Below are 16,321 nucleotides of genomic sequence, written 5' to 3'. Positions count from 1 at the left end.
ACAAAATTACCTTATTGGATGTAGGTGCTAATCTCAGAAAGATTGAGTGGCAATCCCTGGAGTCAGAGGTGGTCCCATCCAATGTAGGTTGCTGGTGTTCTGAACTTTTCCCTATAATCACACAGATGGTCCATAACACAGGTGATCAGTCAGAACCAACCAACCTGACACTCGCAACTTTTTATGAATTCTGAGGGATTTTTTTACAGAAAGAAAAGGGAAAAGCAATGATTAGGTGGCATGCTCAGGTCCATAAACCTAACAGCAGATAGAAGCAAATTTCTCCTCTAAAAAGAGGTAAAGAACCTCTAAAAAGAAGCTGAAGCTAAGATCGTACTTAATTTTGATATCTAGATGCTTTCCCACCAAGATCAGGAACAAGGTAAGGATGCCTCCTCTCACCACTGCTATTCATCATCATCCTAGATGTCGTCACTAATGGAATAAAACAAGAAATTTTTTCTTCAATTAATTGAAGTTCCTCTAATACTTCTTTGGACAGGGAGCATTTACTGTTTAAGTTAGAATCACCTCGTAAGGTAGAAAAGAGGTGAGACATAGCATAAGTAGGAATGCCTAAAGTGGGACAAATTCAATGAATGTTTTCTAATAATTTTTGAAAATTACTTAGTCTTTAAATTATCTCTTCTGATTTGAACTTTTTGAGGCTTAATAATATTTTGTTTTACTTTCATTCATAAATACTGAAAGGGAGTAGAAGTTTGGATTATATCGGGGGCGATGATTAACCCTGCTGTAGTTACAGCCTTTTCTAACTATTTGTAGCACAGCATTAATTCCTCCCTAGTTTCAGCTGCACATAAAATATCATCCACGTAATGGATAATATGACATTTTTTAAATTGTTCTCTAACTGGCTTAATAGCTTTTCCAATATAAGTTTGACAAATAGTCGGGCTATTTAACGTGCCTTGTGGCAGTACTTTCCAATGGTATCTGTCCGCTGGTTCTTTGTTATTTATAGCGGGAACAGTAAAAGCAATTTTTTCATAATCTTGAGTAGCTAAAGGAATGGTAAAAAAGCAATCTTTTAAATCTATTACTATAAGAGGCCAGTATTTTGGGATCATTGTTGGAGAGGGCAGCCCTGGTTCAGTGCGCCCATGGGTTGAATTATAGCATTAACGGCCCTCAAATCTGTTAACATTCTCCACTTTCCTGATTTTAATAACAAACACAGGAGAATTCCAAGGGGGAGAAAGTAGGCTCTATGTGTCCCTTTTGTAATTGTTCCTGCACTAATTCTTTTAAAGCCTCTAGCTTTTCCTGTTTCAGCGGCCATTGCTCCACCCAAACCAGTTTGGCAGTTAACCAAACAAGGGGAATGGGAGCCTGAGGCTCAGCAATGGCCGCTCCTAAAAATGATACCCTAATCCAGTTCAATCTGTTTGCCCTTTTAGTTCTAAAGGTTCTGGTTGGCCATTTTTATTTTTTTTTTTCCCAGTCCCTTCCCCAGGAGATATCCCATTTTTCTCATCATTTGTTTACTGTTATTATTATACTGATCCATAGGAATAGATATTTTAGTACCCCATTGTTGTCGTAAGTCTCTGCCCCATAGATTGACAGGAATAGGTGTAATAATAGGTTGAATTGTCCCTTCTTGGCCATCCGGCCCTTGGCATGGCAAAATTAAAGAACTTTGAAAAATTCTGAGGCAGCCCCTACTCCAACAACACCAACGGATGCCTTTTGCTTAGGCCAATGCCGGAGCAATTGATTTAAACCAATAGTAGAAACTTCAGCTCCAGTATCTACTAACCTTTCAAAGTCCTTTCCTTGCATGGTTACTGTACAAATAAATCTGTTATCAGACACTTGATTAACCCAATATACAGCTTTTCCTGCTGGATTTGTAGGAAAGCCTCCTTTTTTTTTTTTTTTAAACTATGCTGCTTCCCAGTTTTGTATAAGGCAACAGTAACAACTGAGCAATTCTTTCTCCTGGGGAAGCAGACCATGGAACTGAGGAACTAATAACTAATTGAATCTCTCCAGTATAATTAAAATCAATTATTTATGATTCAGTGAGTATAATTATTGACGATTCAGTGATTCAGAAGAGTACAGTGACACCTCTTAAATTTAAATTAGACCTTCCAAGCAATAGAACAACTGTTCCTGAGGGTAAAGGGCCCCTAACTCCCATGGGGACCTTCTTTGATGGCTCCCCAGGAAGTAGGGAAACAGGAATTGTGCTGCAGAGATCTACGGCAGCACTACCTGCTGTGGCGGGGAACAACTATTGTACGTTTATAAGGGCACTGACTGTGCCGGACACGCCTCGGTTTGTCTTGGGCCCCTCTTCCCTTTTCCCAAAAGAGGTTGCCCATCTTTGCTAAATTTAGAATGACATTGATTTGCCCAGTGACTGCCCTTCTTACATCAGGGGCATACACTGGGACTTTTCTGTTGATTGATGGTAATAGTTTTTGCCTTTTGATTTCCTTTTCTACATTCCTTTTATGTGTGTCCAAATTGCCCACAATTAAAACAAGCCTGAGAAATGGGGCATATTTTTTCCCACCTTTAGTCCAGCCACAGCTTGAGCCAAAAGAGTAGCCTTATGTAAATTTCCCCCAATGCCGTCACAAGCCTTAATATACTCAGCCAAATGAGCCTTCCCTCTCATAGGTCTAATGAAAGAAGGATATTTTTTCCCTATAACATTTTTTTTTCCATGCCTGTAAGCACACAGTGCATAACTGAACAACGGCAACATTTTTCATTACTGCTTGATTGTCTAATCGGCCCCAATTAGGGCCCAAGACCATTAACTGTTCAAAGGAAACAGGCACAGGCGGCTGTGCTTGTGTGTTTTCTCTTGCCTTGAGCTTCATCAGCCCACCAAGTTTTAAACTGCAAGTACTGAGATGAAGTGAGAACAGATTTTGTTAAAGTATCCCAGTCATATGGTATTAATCTATTATCAAGAGCCACATTTTTTAGTAAAGCTTGTACAAAAGGAGAATTTGGCCCATATTGACTAATGGCTTCCTTGAATTCCTTTAACAACTTAAAAGGAAAGGTGGCCCAACTAGCTATATTCTATCCTCCTCGCTGGATTATAGTAATGGGAAATTGCCATGCTTCTAGGTGTCCTTCAGCTCTAGCCTTCTGAATAGAATTTTGTGTAGCACCACCAATTGCTCCAGGCATTTTTATTTTGAGACGGAGTCTTGCTCTGTTGCCCAGGCTGGAGTGCAGTGGTGCGATCTCAGCTCACTGCAAGCTCTGCCTCCCAGGTTCACGCCATTCTGCCTCAATCTCCCTGGCTGGGACTACAGGCGCCCGCCACCACGCCTGGCTAATTTTTTTTGTATTTGTAGTACAGACAGGGTTTCACCGTGTTAGTCAGGATGGTCTCGACCTCCTGACCTTGTGATCCACCTGCCTTGGCCTCTCAATGCTCCAGGTTTTAATGTTGCAGCTACCGGAACAGTAAGTTTTATAGCTAATTCATCTTCTCACCCGTTAGGGGGAGAAGGAGGAGGTGGCCATTCACTTAATTCAGCAGGTGGAAAGCTAGTAAAATATACCTTTTTCAGTTTCCCTTTCTTTTCTTCAATTTCCTCTGGTTGTTGTTCCTCATATTCAGAATCTGAAGTTAATTTTTTGCACTCGTCTACCTCTTCCTCATCTGAATTTGCCTTATCATCTGTTTGAAATGGCTCAAGAGCTGCCTTTATCAACGCCCATGCTGACCAAACAGAAACTGGAATTTTGGCTCCTTCTTTATATGCCTTTTTAAAATGCCTGCCAATTCTTTCCCATTCATCTAGCTCCATTGTCCCTTGTTCTGGGAACCATGGCCAAAACTGCTCTACTGTACTAAAGAGTGTTAATAAATTCTGAGTACTAACTTTCACTACCCCTCTCCATAATAAATGCCTTAAGAAATTTAAATAAGCAGAATGTTTACTTTCATTCTGTCCCATTGTTACCCGGGTTCTTCCAAGTGCCCAGCTTACCCACCGAGCTTCTTTCAGTTGTCCTCAGTTGTCCTCCGACAATGCGTCTTCCGCTTCTGCATGCTCTAGTGTTCCTTCACCGGGGTGTTCATAGCCCCATGTTGGGTGCCAGAAATGTTGGGGTGATCAGACCCAACACCAGGCTGTGGGGGGCTGCAAACCAGCGGAGTCAAAGGAATGAGAAAAGACAAGTTAAAAGTGCATAAGGTGGGTCCAGGGGGCCAATGCTGGTATGGAGGCTGCGAAGGCCCCGAGCTCTGGGAGCCCACACTATTTATTTATTTATTTATTTATTTATTTATTTATTTATTTTATTTATTTTTTTTGAGACGGAGTCTCGCTGTGTCTCCCAGGCTGGAGTGCAGTGGCGTGATCTCGGCTCACTGCAAGCTCCGCCTCCCGGGTTCATGCCATTCTCCCGGCTCAGCCTCCCAAGTAGCTGGAACTACAGGCGCCCGCCACCACGCCCAGCTAGTTTTTTGTATTTTTAGTAGAGACGGGGTTTCACCATGTTAGCCAGGATAGTCTCGATCTCCTGACCTCGTGATCCACCCGCCTCGGCCTCCCAAAGTGCTGGGATTACAGGCTTGAGCCACCGCGCCCGGCCCACACTATTTATTGGTGATCAAACAAAGAAGTAGGTCGTGAGGACATGGGGGTAAACAGGTGTGGGCGTGAGGACAGAAAGGTAGCAGTGCATCAAGTGTCTGTGACGGTTTAGCATTTTCTTTGATGCATATAGAATGTGCTCTGCTGCTTGAGAAAATACAGAACATGTTTATGAGCCTGGGAGAGCAACCAACAAGTCTGTGCACCTTCCAGAGGCTACGAGGGGTTTTATGCCCTGAGCCCTGGATTCCATCCAAGCCATGAGGGGTTTTACGCCCTGGGCTTGGATTTGTGGTGTTGCAGGGCAGCCCTCCACCCTTTGGCACAGAGCTTCGTGTTCCAAAGGCCATGAGGGGTTTTAGACCCTGGATCCTGGACATCTTCCAAGACTCTTTTATATTATGACAGACAAGCCAGTCCTGCCTCTGCTCTTCTACCAACAAGTAGAAAGCAAAACCAGGCTGAATTCAGCTGATGCCCACCCACAACTGGAGCATTTAAATCAGCTCTAGTGGCTGGTAAGGTGGGCTGGAGCTTCCTGCTCACTCTCTTAAAAAACTTGAGTTTTGGCCAGGTGCGGTGGCTCATGCCTGTAATCCCAGCACTTTGGGAGGCTGTGGCGGGCAGATCACCTGAGGTCAGGAGTTCAAGAACAGCCTGACCAACATGGAGAAACCTTGTCTCTACTAAAATTACAAAATTAGCTGGGCGTGGTGGTGCATGCCTGTAATCCCAGCTACCTGGAAGGCTGAGGCAGGGGAATAGCTTGAACCCAGGAGGCGGAGGTCACGGTGAGCTGAGATTGCACCATTGCACTCTAGCCTGGGCAACAAAAGCAAAACTCCATCTCTAAATAAATAATCAGTTCTAGTCAGAGGGGAATCATCCATGCCAGTGGCTGGAACTTGAGTTCCAGTGAGCCTTACCACTGTGGGCTAAAATGCTCTGGAATCCTAAATAAACTTGAAGGCAGTCTAGGCCACAAGTACTGCAACTCTGAGGCAATTCCTAGTACTGAGCTGGACTCAGAGCCAGTGGACTTGGGGGGCATGCAACCTACTAAGACAACAGTTAGGACAGCTAAGGGAGTGCTCGTGCCATCCCTCTCCCAATTCCAGGCAGCACAGTTCACAGCTCCAAAAAAGACCCCTTCCTTCTGCTTGAGGTGAGGAGAGGGAAGAGTAAAGAGAACTTTATCTTGCACTTTGAATACCAGCTCAGCCACAGCAGGATAGGGCACCAGTCATAGTCATTAGGTCCCCTTTGCAGGCCCTAGCTCCTGGATGACATTTCTAAACACACCCTGGGCCAGAAGGAAACCCACTGCCTTGAAGGAAAGGACTCAGTCCTGGAAGGATCCATCACCTGCTGACTGAAGAGTCCTTGGGCCCTGAATAACCAGCAGTAATACCCTGGTTGTACACCATAGGCCTTGGGTGAAACTCAGAACATTCTCAGCTGTGGTAGCTATGGGGAGAGACTCCTTCTGCTTGAAAAAAATGGAGGAAAAGCAAAAGGGACTTTTGCATGTTCGGTACCAGCTTGTCCACAGTGGGGGAGGCACCAAGCGGGCTGTTGGGATCCCTGATTCCAGGCCTTGGATCTTGGATGGCATTTCTGGACCTTCCCTGAGCCAGAGCGGAGCCCACTGCGCTGAAGGGTGAGTCCCAGGCCAGGCAGCGTCACCACAAGCTGATTCAAGAGCCCTTGGTCTCTAAGAGAACATCGACAGTAGCCTGGCAGTACTCCCCATGGACCTGTGGTGGTGGTGGCCATGGGGTGAGGCTTCTCTGCCTGCGGAAAGGGGAGGGAAGAGTGGAAAGGACTGCATCTCATGATTTGAGTGCCAGCTCAGCCACAGTACAATTAGAACACCAGGTAGACTTCTGAGTTATACTGCAGTCACTGGCTCCTGGATAGCACCTCTTGACCCACATAGGGCCTGGGGGAACCTGCCACCCTGAAGGGAAGGAAACAAGCCTGGCTGGTATTGCCACCCACTGGTTGTAGAGCCTCAGGGCCTTGAGGCAAACACAGGTGGTAGCCAGGTAGTGATTATAGCAGGCCTTGGTTAAGAGCCAGTGCTGTGCTCACTTCAGGTTTGACCTGGCACAGTCTCAGTGATGGGGGCTACCGGGGTGCTTGTGTCACCCCAGCCCCAACTCCAGGTGGCTCAGAACACAGCAAGAGAGAGACATGCTGTTTGGAGTAAAGAGAAGAGAATCAGCCAGGCGCAGTGGCTCACACCTGTAATCCCAGTACTTTGGGAGGCTGAGGCAGATGGATCACCTGAGATCGGGAATTCGAGACCAACCTGACCAACATGGCGAAACCCCATCTCTACTAAAAATACAAAATTAGCCGGGTGTGGTGGTGCATGCCTGTAATCCCAGCTACTCGGGAGGCTGAGTCAGGAGAATCGCTTGAACTCGGGAGGTGGAGGTTGTGGTGAGCCAAGATCGTGCCATTGTACTCCAGCCTGGGCAACAAGAGCAAAACTCCATCTAAAAAAAAAGAAAAAAGAAGAAAGAGAACAGAACAAGCATCTCTGCCTGGTAATCCAGAGAATTCTTCTGGATCTTATCAAAGATAATCAAAGTGGTACCTCTAAGAGTCTGCAAGAACCACAGTGTTACTGAGCTTGGGATGACCCCTAATGTAGAGATGCCTTAGATCACAAGACCTAAGTCCTTTCAAATATCTAATAAGCTTTCCCAAGAAGGATGAGTACAAACAAGCCCAGCCTGAGAAGACTACAATAAATACCTAACTCTTCAATGCTCAGACAGGGATAAATGTCCACAAGCATCAGAACCATCCAGGAAAACGTGACCTCACCAAATGAACTAAATAAGGCACCAGAGACCAATCCTGGAGAAATGGAGATTTGTGACCTTTCAGGCAGAGAATGCAAAATAGCTGTTTGAGGAAACTCAAAGAAATTGAAGATAACAGAGAGAAGGAATTCAGAATTCCATCAGATAAATATAATGAAGAGATTGAAATAATTTAAAAGAATCAAGGCCGAGCACAGTCACTGATGCCTTTAATCCCAGCACTTTGGGAGGCCGAGGTGAGTGGATCACCTGAGGTCAGGAGTTCAGACCAGCCTGGACAACATGGTGAAACCCCATCTCTACTAAAATACAAAAATTAGGCATGGTGATGCATGTCTGTAATCCCAGCTACTTGGGAGGCTGAGGCATGAGAATTGCTTGAACCTGGGAGGCAGAGGTTGTGGTGAGCTGAGATCATGCCACTGCACTCCAGCTTGGGTGACAGAGTGAGACTTCATCTCAAAAAAAAAAAAAAAAAAATCAAGCAGAAATTCTGGAGTTCAAAATGCAATTGACATACTGAAGAATGCATCAGAGTCTCTTAATAGCAGAATTGATCAAGCAGAGGAAATAATTAGTGAGCCTGAAGGAGACTACTTGAAAATAGTCAGAGGAGGCAAAAGAAAAAAGAATAAAAATCATTGAAGCATGCCTACAGGATCTAGAACATAGCCTCAAAAGGGCAAATCTAAGAGTCATTGGCTTTAAAGAGGTGGTAGAGAAAGAGATAGGAGTATAAAGTTCATTCAAAGGGATAATAACAGAGAACTTCCCAAACCTAAAGAAAGATATCAATATCCAACTACAAGAAGGTTATAGAACACCAAGCATATTTAACCCAAAGAAGACTACCTCAAGGCATTTAGTAATCAAACCCCCAAAGGTCAAGGATAAAGAAGGGCTTCTAAAAGCAGGAAGAGAAAAGAAACAAATAACAAACAATGGAGCTCCAATACAACTGGCAGAAGACTTTTCAGTAGAAACCTTACAAACTAGGAGGGAGTAGCATGACATATTTAAAGTGCTGAAGGAAAAAAACCTTTTACCCTTGAATAGCATATTCAGTGAAAATATCCTTCAAGCATGAAGGAAAAATAAAGGCTTTCCCAGACAAACAAAAGTTGAGGGATTTCATCAACACCAGTCCTGTTCTACAAGAAATACTAAAGGAAGTACATCAATCACAAAGAAAAGGATGTATAATAAGAAATCATCTGAAGAGACAAAACTCACTGGTATTAGTAAGTACACACACACAAAAATAATATTGTACGCCGGGTGTGGTGGCTCACGCCTGTAATCCTAGCACTTTTGGAGGCTGAGGCAGGTGGATCACCTGAGGTCAGGAGTTTGAGACCAGCCTGGCCAACATGGCAAAACCTTGTCTCTACTAAAAATACAAAAATTAGCCGGGCATGGTGGTGTGTGCCTGTAATCCCAGCTACTAGGGAGGCTGAGGCAGGAGGATCACGTGAACCTGGGAGGTGGAGGTTGCAGTGAGCTGAGATCATGCCACTGCACTCCAGCCCAGGCAACAGAGTAAGACTCCATCTCAAGAAAAAAAAAAAAGGCTGGGTGCGGTGGCTCATGCCTGTCATCTCAACACTTTGGGAGGCCGAGGCGGGCAGATTACAAGGTCAGGAGAGCAAGACTATCCTGGCTAACATGGTGAAACGCCATCTCTACTAAAAATACAAAAAATTAGCCGGGCATGGTGGTGAGTGCCCATGGTCCCAGCTACTCAGGAGGCTGAGGCAGGAGAATGGCGTGAACCTGGGAGGTGGAGTTTGCAGTGAGCGGAGATCGTGCCACTGCACTCCAGCCTGGGTGACACAGCGAGACTCTGTCTCAAAAAAAAAAAAAAAAAAAAAATTGTAACACTGTAACTGTGGTATGTAAATTATTCTTAAGTAGAAAGATTAAATGATAAACCAATCCAAAATAATAACTACAACAACTTTTCAAAACACAGACAGTACAAACAATATATAAATAGAAACAAAGAAAAGTTAAAAAGCAGGGGTATTATGTTAAGGCATAGAGTTGTCATTAGATTTCTTTTTGTTTGTTTCTTTGTTTATGCAAACAGCATTAAGTTTTTATCAGCTTAAAATTATGTGTTATAAGATAGTATTTGCAAACCTCGTGGTAACCTCAAGTGAAAAAATATACAACAGATACACACAAAATAAAAAGAAAGAAGTTAAATCATACCACCAGAGAAAGTCACCTTCACTAAAAAGACAGGATGGAAGGAAAGAAGGGAGAGAAGATGACAAAACAACCAGAAAACAAATAACAAAATTGGCAGGAGTAAGTTCTCACCAATAATAACACTGAATGTAAATGAACTAAACTATCCAATCAAAAGTCATAGAATGGCTAAATGGATTTAAAAACAAGACCTAATGATCTGTTGCCTACAAGAAACACACTTCACCTATAAAGAAACCCACAGACTGGAAATAAAGGAATGGAAAAGCATATTCCATGCCAGTGGAAACCAATAAAGAGCAGGAGTAGCAATACTTAGACAAAATATATTTCAAGACAAAAACTGTAAGAAAAGTCAAAGAAGGTCACTATGCAATTATAAAGGGGTCCATTCAGCAAGATGATGTAACAATTGTGAACATATATGCACTCAACACTGGAGCACTAAGATATAGAAAACATATTAGATAAAAAGAGAGAGGGCTGGGGATGGTGGCTCATGCCCATAATCCCAGCACTTTGGGAGGCTAAGGCAGGTGGATCACCTGAGGCCAGCAGTTCAAGACCAGCCCAGTCAACATGGTGAGGCCCAGTCTCTACTAAAAAATTCAAAAATTAGACGGGCGTGGTGGCACGCACCTGTAATCCTAGCTGCTTGGGAGGCTGAGGCAGAATTGCTTGAACCCAGGAGGCGGAGGTTGCTGTGAGCCTCCCACCATTGCACTCCAGCCTGGGCGACAGAGCAAGACAGACTCCCTCTAGAGAAAAAAAAAAGTATAATTGTTTTGTCAGCCGTGTCCAGTAGGAAGAAGCAGGAGGTCCTATTAAGTACAGGCAGAAAATTCCGCTGAAGTGCAAATATCCCCCTGGAGGATTCAGATCACAGTGCAGGGATGAAGCCCGCCCTGCCAAGGCCTGTGTCAGGGAGTTGTTCATCCGGCTCTACTCAGCTGTGCAAGATCGCTTCTTCTGTCACTCAGTCCACAGGGGGCGGGACCTAACGCTCTAGCCAATCAGGGCCATGGGGCGGGTTCGTGGGAACTGTCAATCAGGCGCGCTTCCGGGAGGACTGTGTGTGGTTGAAAAAGCCCGCGGCGTCTTCTCGTCTCACTTGTGCTCGGCTTCCGGCTCTGTCGCTGAGAGACGACCTGGAAGTTCTGTGGCAACCTTTGTCGCGCTGGAACCCGCATTGGCAACGGGAGCCGTTGGGAGGACCTGGGACACCGCGGAAGTCGGGAAATGGTGCGTGTCCGGGGCCGGCGTCCCGAGGCGGGGGAGGGGCTGGGTGGAACCGACCTTATTCGGCTGTGGCTGGACTGGGCCTCCCCGCTGGCGACTCCGGGATCTGCGGACCTGGGCCCCCCTGGAGTAGCTCGGCCCTCTTAGGCCGCAGAGTGGGGCTGGGCCTGCAGCCGGGACTCCGGGCGTCCCATCCCCTTCCTGCGCGGCGACTGCGGCCCTCGCGCCCTCTCTGGGCAACTCTGAGCCCGCAGCCCCGCGTCTCCCCAGATTGTGCGGCTGTAACCAACAGAGGTTTGCGGCCCGAGTCACTGCACCGAGACGCTGAGGGCTGTAGCAGAAACAGTTAAATCGCCGGAGAGCGGAGGACACCCCCAGATCCGCCTCCCTGAGGGATTTGGGGTCTGGTCAGGGGCTGCTGGGATGTAGGGTCGCTAATTGGTGGGGACGTGACGGGCGAATCCTGGGACAGGAGGTGAAGGTGACGTATTCTCCTGCTGAGTGGGCTCCCTCGTGAGGTCTTCAGCCTGGTTGGCGCCAGCCTTTCCACTGGAATTCAGGATCTGAGCTAGAACTCCGGCGACTCCTGAGCAACTCTCAGAGATCTTATCCCCAGGCACAATGGGGAGGCCGGTGGTCAGCGTCTAATGTGACTTGACTCTCAGGGAGGCGGCCCCGAGAGGCAGCGGGGCTGAGGGCACCTGGTTAATATCTAACTGCAATCTCGCCTCCAGCCTGGCTCGCAGTTCCTGTAAACCCGGTGAGGAGGCTGCACCGTGACGACGAGTCACCAGGCTGAATCCAGACTCGTGTGTGGGGTTTGTGTGTGGGAGGAGCTGTGTTATCTTTGGTCCTGCGTCCCTTCTTTCTTTCCAAGGGCGACCGTTTCCCCTCTGAGTCTTCCAGAGATGTGGGCAGCAGGGTCTCAAATCCACCACTGTGTTCTCTCATGCTAACTCCTCCTAAAGCTGGCAGCAAATTTCTTGGTTTCCAGAGACTTCCCCAGGCTTACTTTCTCTCCTTAATTCACAGCAACAGTATGAACTCTTTGGCCCCCAGGCGATATTTCACTAGTTTGTTATATGGTTTTCAGTTAGCAATGTATGGCCTTTTCTTGAAAGAATTGTTTTGGGTTCCTGAACACGGTGGGTCATTCCTGTAATTCCATCACTTTGGGAGACTAAGGCAGAGGTATTGTTTGATCCCAGTAGTTCCAGACCAGCTTGGGAAACATGGCAAGACCTTGTCTCTAGTAAAAATGATAATAATAAAATTAACTACAGAGTCCCTAGGTGGCATAGAGTATCACATTGTGAGGGAGCTGAGCGTCTAGCTCAGATCTCTTTCTCTTCTCAGAAGGACATGAGATAGCTCATTTATTCGTTTACCCATTATGGACTAATCTATTCATGAGGTCCAAACCCTCAGGACTAAATCGCCTCTTAAAGTGCCACCTTTTTCTCTTTTTTCTTTTTATTTTTTATTGCCACTTTGGAGATTAACATTCAGTGTGCATTTTGGAGGGGACAACCATTCAAACCTAGCAGTGACTGATCACGTGCACTCCTTCTGCTGAGTATGTAACAAAATGCCAAACTCTCAGAAGGAAGATGGGAGTTAAGGAAATACTATATTTTTTTGCATAAACAATTTAGCCACACTCCACCCCTGTTATTAGTTATGCTCATGGGGCCCACCCCTAAATACACTGTCTAGACACCATGAAAGGCCCAACTTTGTGAACAAGCGTTTGTAAGGACACGCACTCTCAGCACTGCTAATGGTAACTCTCTTTTGTACAATAAGTAGTAGGACTTTATCGTGCCAAGAACTGCAGATCCACTGTAGAAATAGACATTAGGGGTAATCCAGGCTATGTGATTCACTCACTTAGTTCACCAAGTGGCATGTTTCTATTCGACTGTTAATTTACCAAACATGTTTAACTCTGGCTTCAGAGTTACTGTGTAGGAGAAAGTGAATGTAGACAGAATAAGAGTGGGTTTACCATGTCATTGAATAAAATGGTTGGAAACCACAGCATCATGCCAAATGTATGAAGTGAGTATAGATTCTCAGTACTGTGATTTTCACCCTTCCTCTTCTGTACATGTGGGATGGATCAGGCCTCAGTGGCTTTAGGGGATGTGGCTGTGAACTTCACCCGAGAAGAGTGGGCTTTGCTGGGTCCTTGTCAGAAGAATCTCTACAAAGATGTGATGCAGGAAACCATCAGGAACCTGGATTGTGTAGGTAAGGATGACATCACATTTCCACTTATTTAATTGGAGACATTTGTTTCTTGGTCATTCACACTGTTCAAAGATTTGGAATATGGAAAGGGGACATGGTTTACCCTGGAAAGAAAAACAGAGTTTAGCAGCTCCTGTAGCAGTTGTACATCTTCATATAATTTTATGTCCACAACATCTTAGCCTACTGTTGACGGGCAGCATTATCAGTCACATAAGCAATGATTAATACATACATTTTATGTCATATTATTATATCCTATATTCTCACAGTAAAGTTATCTAGAAACAAAATGTTAAAAAGATAATCATAAGGAAGATAAACGTATTTACTGGTCATTAAGTAGAAGTGCATCATCAGAAAGGTTTTCATCCTCATTGTCTTCACATTGGCTAGGCTGAGTAAGAGGAGGGGCTGGTCTTATGTCTTGGGTAGCAGAGACTGAAGAACATTCATATATATATGTATATACAAATGGACTTGTGCAGTTCAAACCTCTTTTTCAAGAGTCAGCTGTACTTCAGTGAATGCATTTTGTACGAGTGCAGTGTACATCAAAATCTTACTGTGTCTATAATTTTGTACAAATTTATAATGATTTTTCTGGGTCTACCTTTTAGGAATGAAATGGAAAGATCAATTTCTTTTCAAAGATCAAATTGAAGATCAATACAAATATCCCAGGAAAAATCTAAGGTAATTTACACATAAGGAAAAGATATGTCCCTGGAGCTGTTTTGAGAATGACATGAAATTTTAAAAACAAGCAAAGAAAATGAACAAGCTTAGCTTAAATTTATTTATTCTTAGAAAATGTTCTCCAAAAACACATACTTAAATGTTCCATAGCTGTTCAGTGTTTGTAAAATAGTTCCCATGGCAACAATATTATGAATCCACATATGAATATCATTGTCTCGAGAACACCTGTGGTCCAGTTATGTTGCACAACATTCTATCCATTCACGTTCAAGCAGGACACGAAGCCTACACTTTGCATGATAGTGTTAAAAATGTACATCCAATACCTATTGATACCTATAAATGATTTATAGACAGACCTTTAGTGATATATTTCCCATTTTTTTACAGATGTCGTATGTTAGAGAGATTTGGTGAAAGTAAAGATGGAAGTAAATGGGGAGAAATGTCTAGCCAGATTCAAGATAGTATTGTGACGAAGAATACTCTTACTGGAGTAGGTCCTTGTGAAAGCAATATGAGTGGAGAAATCGTCCTGGGTCATTCATCCCTTAATTGTTACATCAGAGTTGGTGCTGGGCACAAACCACATGAGTATCATGAATGTGGAGAGAAGCCAGATACGCATAAACAATATGGGAAAGCCTTCAGTTACCACAACTCATTTCAAACACCTGAAGGGCTTCACACTGGAAAGAAACCATATGATTGTAAAGAATGTGGGAAGTCCTTCAGTTCTTTGGGAAACCTTCAAAGGCACATGGCAGTGCAGCGTGGAGATGGACCTTATAAATGTAAGTTGTGTGGGAAAGCCTTTTTTTGGCCCAGTTTATTACATATGCATGAAAGAACGCACACTGGAGAGAAACCATATGAATGTAAGCAGTGTTCTAAAGCCTTTTCTTTTTACAGTTCCTATGTAAGACATGAAAGAACACATACTGGGGAGAAACCATATGAATGTAAGCAGTGTTCTAAAGCCTTCCCTGATTACAGTTCTTGTCTAAGACATGAAAGAACTCACACTGGAGAGAAACCCTATACATGTAAACAATGTGGGAAAGCCTTCAGTGCTTCCACTTCCCTTCGAAGGCATGAAACAACTCACACTGAAGAGAAACCCTATGCATGTCAGCAATGTGGGAAAGCATTTCATCATCTGGGAAGCTTTCAAAGACACATGGTAACGCACACGAGAGATGGACCTCATAAATGTAAGATATGTGGAAAAGGCTTTGATTGTCCTAGTTCACTGCGGAGTCATGAAAGAACTCACACTGGAGAGAAACTGTATGAATGCAAGCAGTGTGGGAAAGCGTTATCTCATAGCTCAAGCTTTCGAAGACACATGACAATGCACACTGGAGATGGACCTCACAAATGCAAGATATGTGGGAAAGCCTTTGTTTATCCCAGCGTATTTCAAAGACATGAAGGGACTCACACTGCAGAGAAACCCTATAAATGTAAACAGTGTGGCAAAGCCTACCGTATTTCCAGTTCCCTTCGAAGGCATGAAACAACTCATACTGGAGAGAAACCCTATAAATGTAAATGTGGGAAAGCCTTTATTGATTTCTATTCATTTCAAAATCACAAAACAACTCACGCTGGAGAGAAGCCATATGAGTGTAAAGAATGTGGGAAGGCATTCAGTTGTTTCACATACCTTTCTCAACATAAAAAGACTCACACAGGAGAGAAACCTTATGAGTGTAAAACATGTAGGAAAGCCTTCAGTCATTTTGGTAACTTAAAAGTACATGAAAGAATTCACTCTGGAGAGAAGCCCTATGAATGTAAGGAATGTGGGAAAGCATTCTCTTGGCTCACTTGCTTTCTACGACATGAAAGAATTCACATGAGAGAGAAATCCTATGAATGTCAACAGTGTGGTAAAGCTTTCACTCATTCCCGTTTCCTTCAGGGACATGAAAAAACTCACACTGGAGAGAACCCGTATGAATGTAAGGAATGTGGGAAAGCATTTGCTTCTCCCAATTCCTTGCATAGACATAAAAAGACTCACTAGCATTCTCTCTAAATGTATGGAATGTCGGAAAGCATTTATTTTATGTCATTTCAGAAACTTGTAAGAAACACATTGGAGATAAACCCTGTGAATGTAAGCACTTGGTAAAGCTTTAAGTAGTTTCAGTTTCTTTCCAATACAGTCATCCCTTGATACATGCTGGGTATTGGTTCCAGCACTCTGTGAGCCATGCCAGCTCCCTTTTATAAAATGGCATATTTGTATGTAACCTACCCACATCCTCTTGTATACTCTCAATTATGTCTAGATTACTTAAAATACCTCATGCATTGTAAAAGCTATGCAAATAGTTGTTCTATTGTATTGTTTAGGGAATCATGATAAGGAAAAGAGTCTGTTTTCAGTATAGATGCAGTAATTGTGAGCCTATCAACATAGTATATGTCAGCCAGAACATTAAAGTTTCTTTGTTTCAACCCTCA

The 16,321-nt window shown here is 44.0% G+C and overlaps 2 protein-coding genes across 7 annotated transcripts in view; both read left to right on the top strand.

The window, feature by feature from the left end:
- LOC101865586 (uncharacterized) overlaps positions 1 to 16,321 on the top strand; it is a 25,768-nt gene extending 9,447 nt beyond the window's left edge. The window contains exons 1-5 of one of the 6 annotated variants that reach the window (XM_074026024.1): positions 10,724 to 10,894; positions 11,769 to 11,928; positions 13,018 to 13,144; positions 13,765 to 13,840; positions 14,237 to 16,321. In XM_074026024.1, the coding sequence (XP_073882125.1) occupies positions 13,111 to 13,144; positions 13,765 to 13,840; positions 14,237 to 15,878 (1,752 nt within the window). In that variant the 5' untranslated portion in view covers positions 10,724 to 10,894; positions 11,769 to 11,928; positions 13,018 to 13,110 and the 3' untranslated portion in view covers positions 15,879 to 16,321. Of the gene's footprint in view, positions 1 to 10,723; positions 11,652 to 11,768; positions 11,929 to 13,017; positions 13,145 to 13,764; positions 13,841 to 14,236 lie in introns of those variants that run through there. The other 5 variants (XM_045379806.2, XM_065535997.1, XM_045379809.2 and 2 more) reach the window with 5 other exon arrangements.
- Positions 10,724 to 16,321, top strand: part of ZNF442 (zinc finger protein 442) — a 29,609-nt gene continuing 24,011 nt past the window's right edge. The window contains exon 1 of the mRNA XM_045379810.2: positions 10,724 to 10,894. The gene's annotated coding sequence lies outside the window, so the exon portion shown is untranslated. The remainder of the gene's footprint in view (positions 10,895 to 16,321) is intronic.

This window comes from Macaca fascicularis, chromosome 19 (genome assembly GCF_037993035.2).
Source record: "Macaca fascicularis isolate 582-1 chromosome 19, T2T-MFA8v1.1".
NCBI classification, from domain to species: domain Eukaryota; kingdom Metazoa; phylum Chordata; class Mammalia; order Primates; family Cercopithecidae; genus Macaca; species Macaca fascicularis.
The sequence above is the reverse complement of the archived record's forward strand: the minus strand, read 5'-3'. Positions and strand labels throughout refer to the sequence as shown.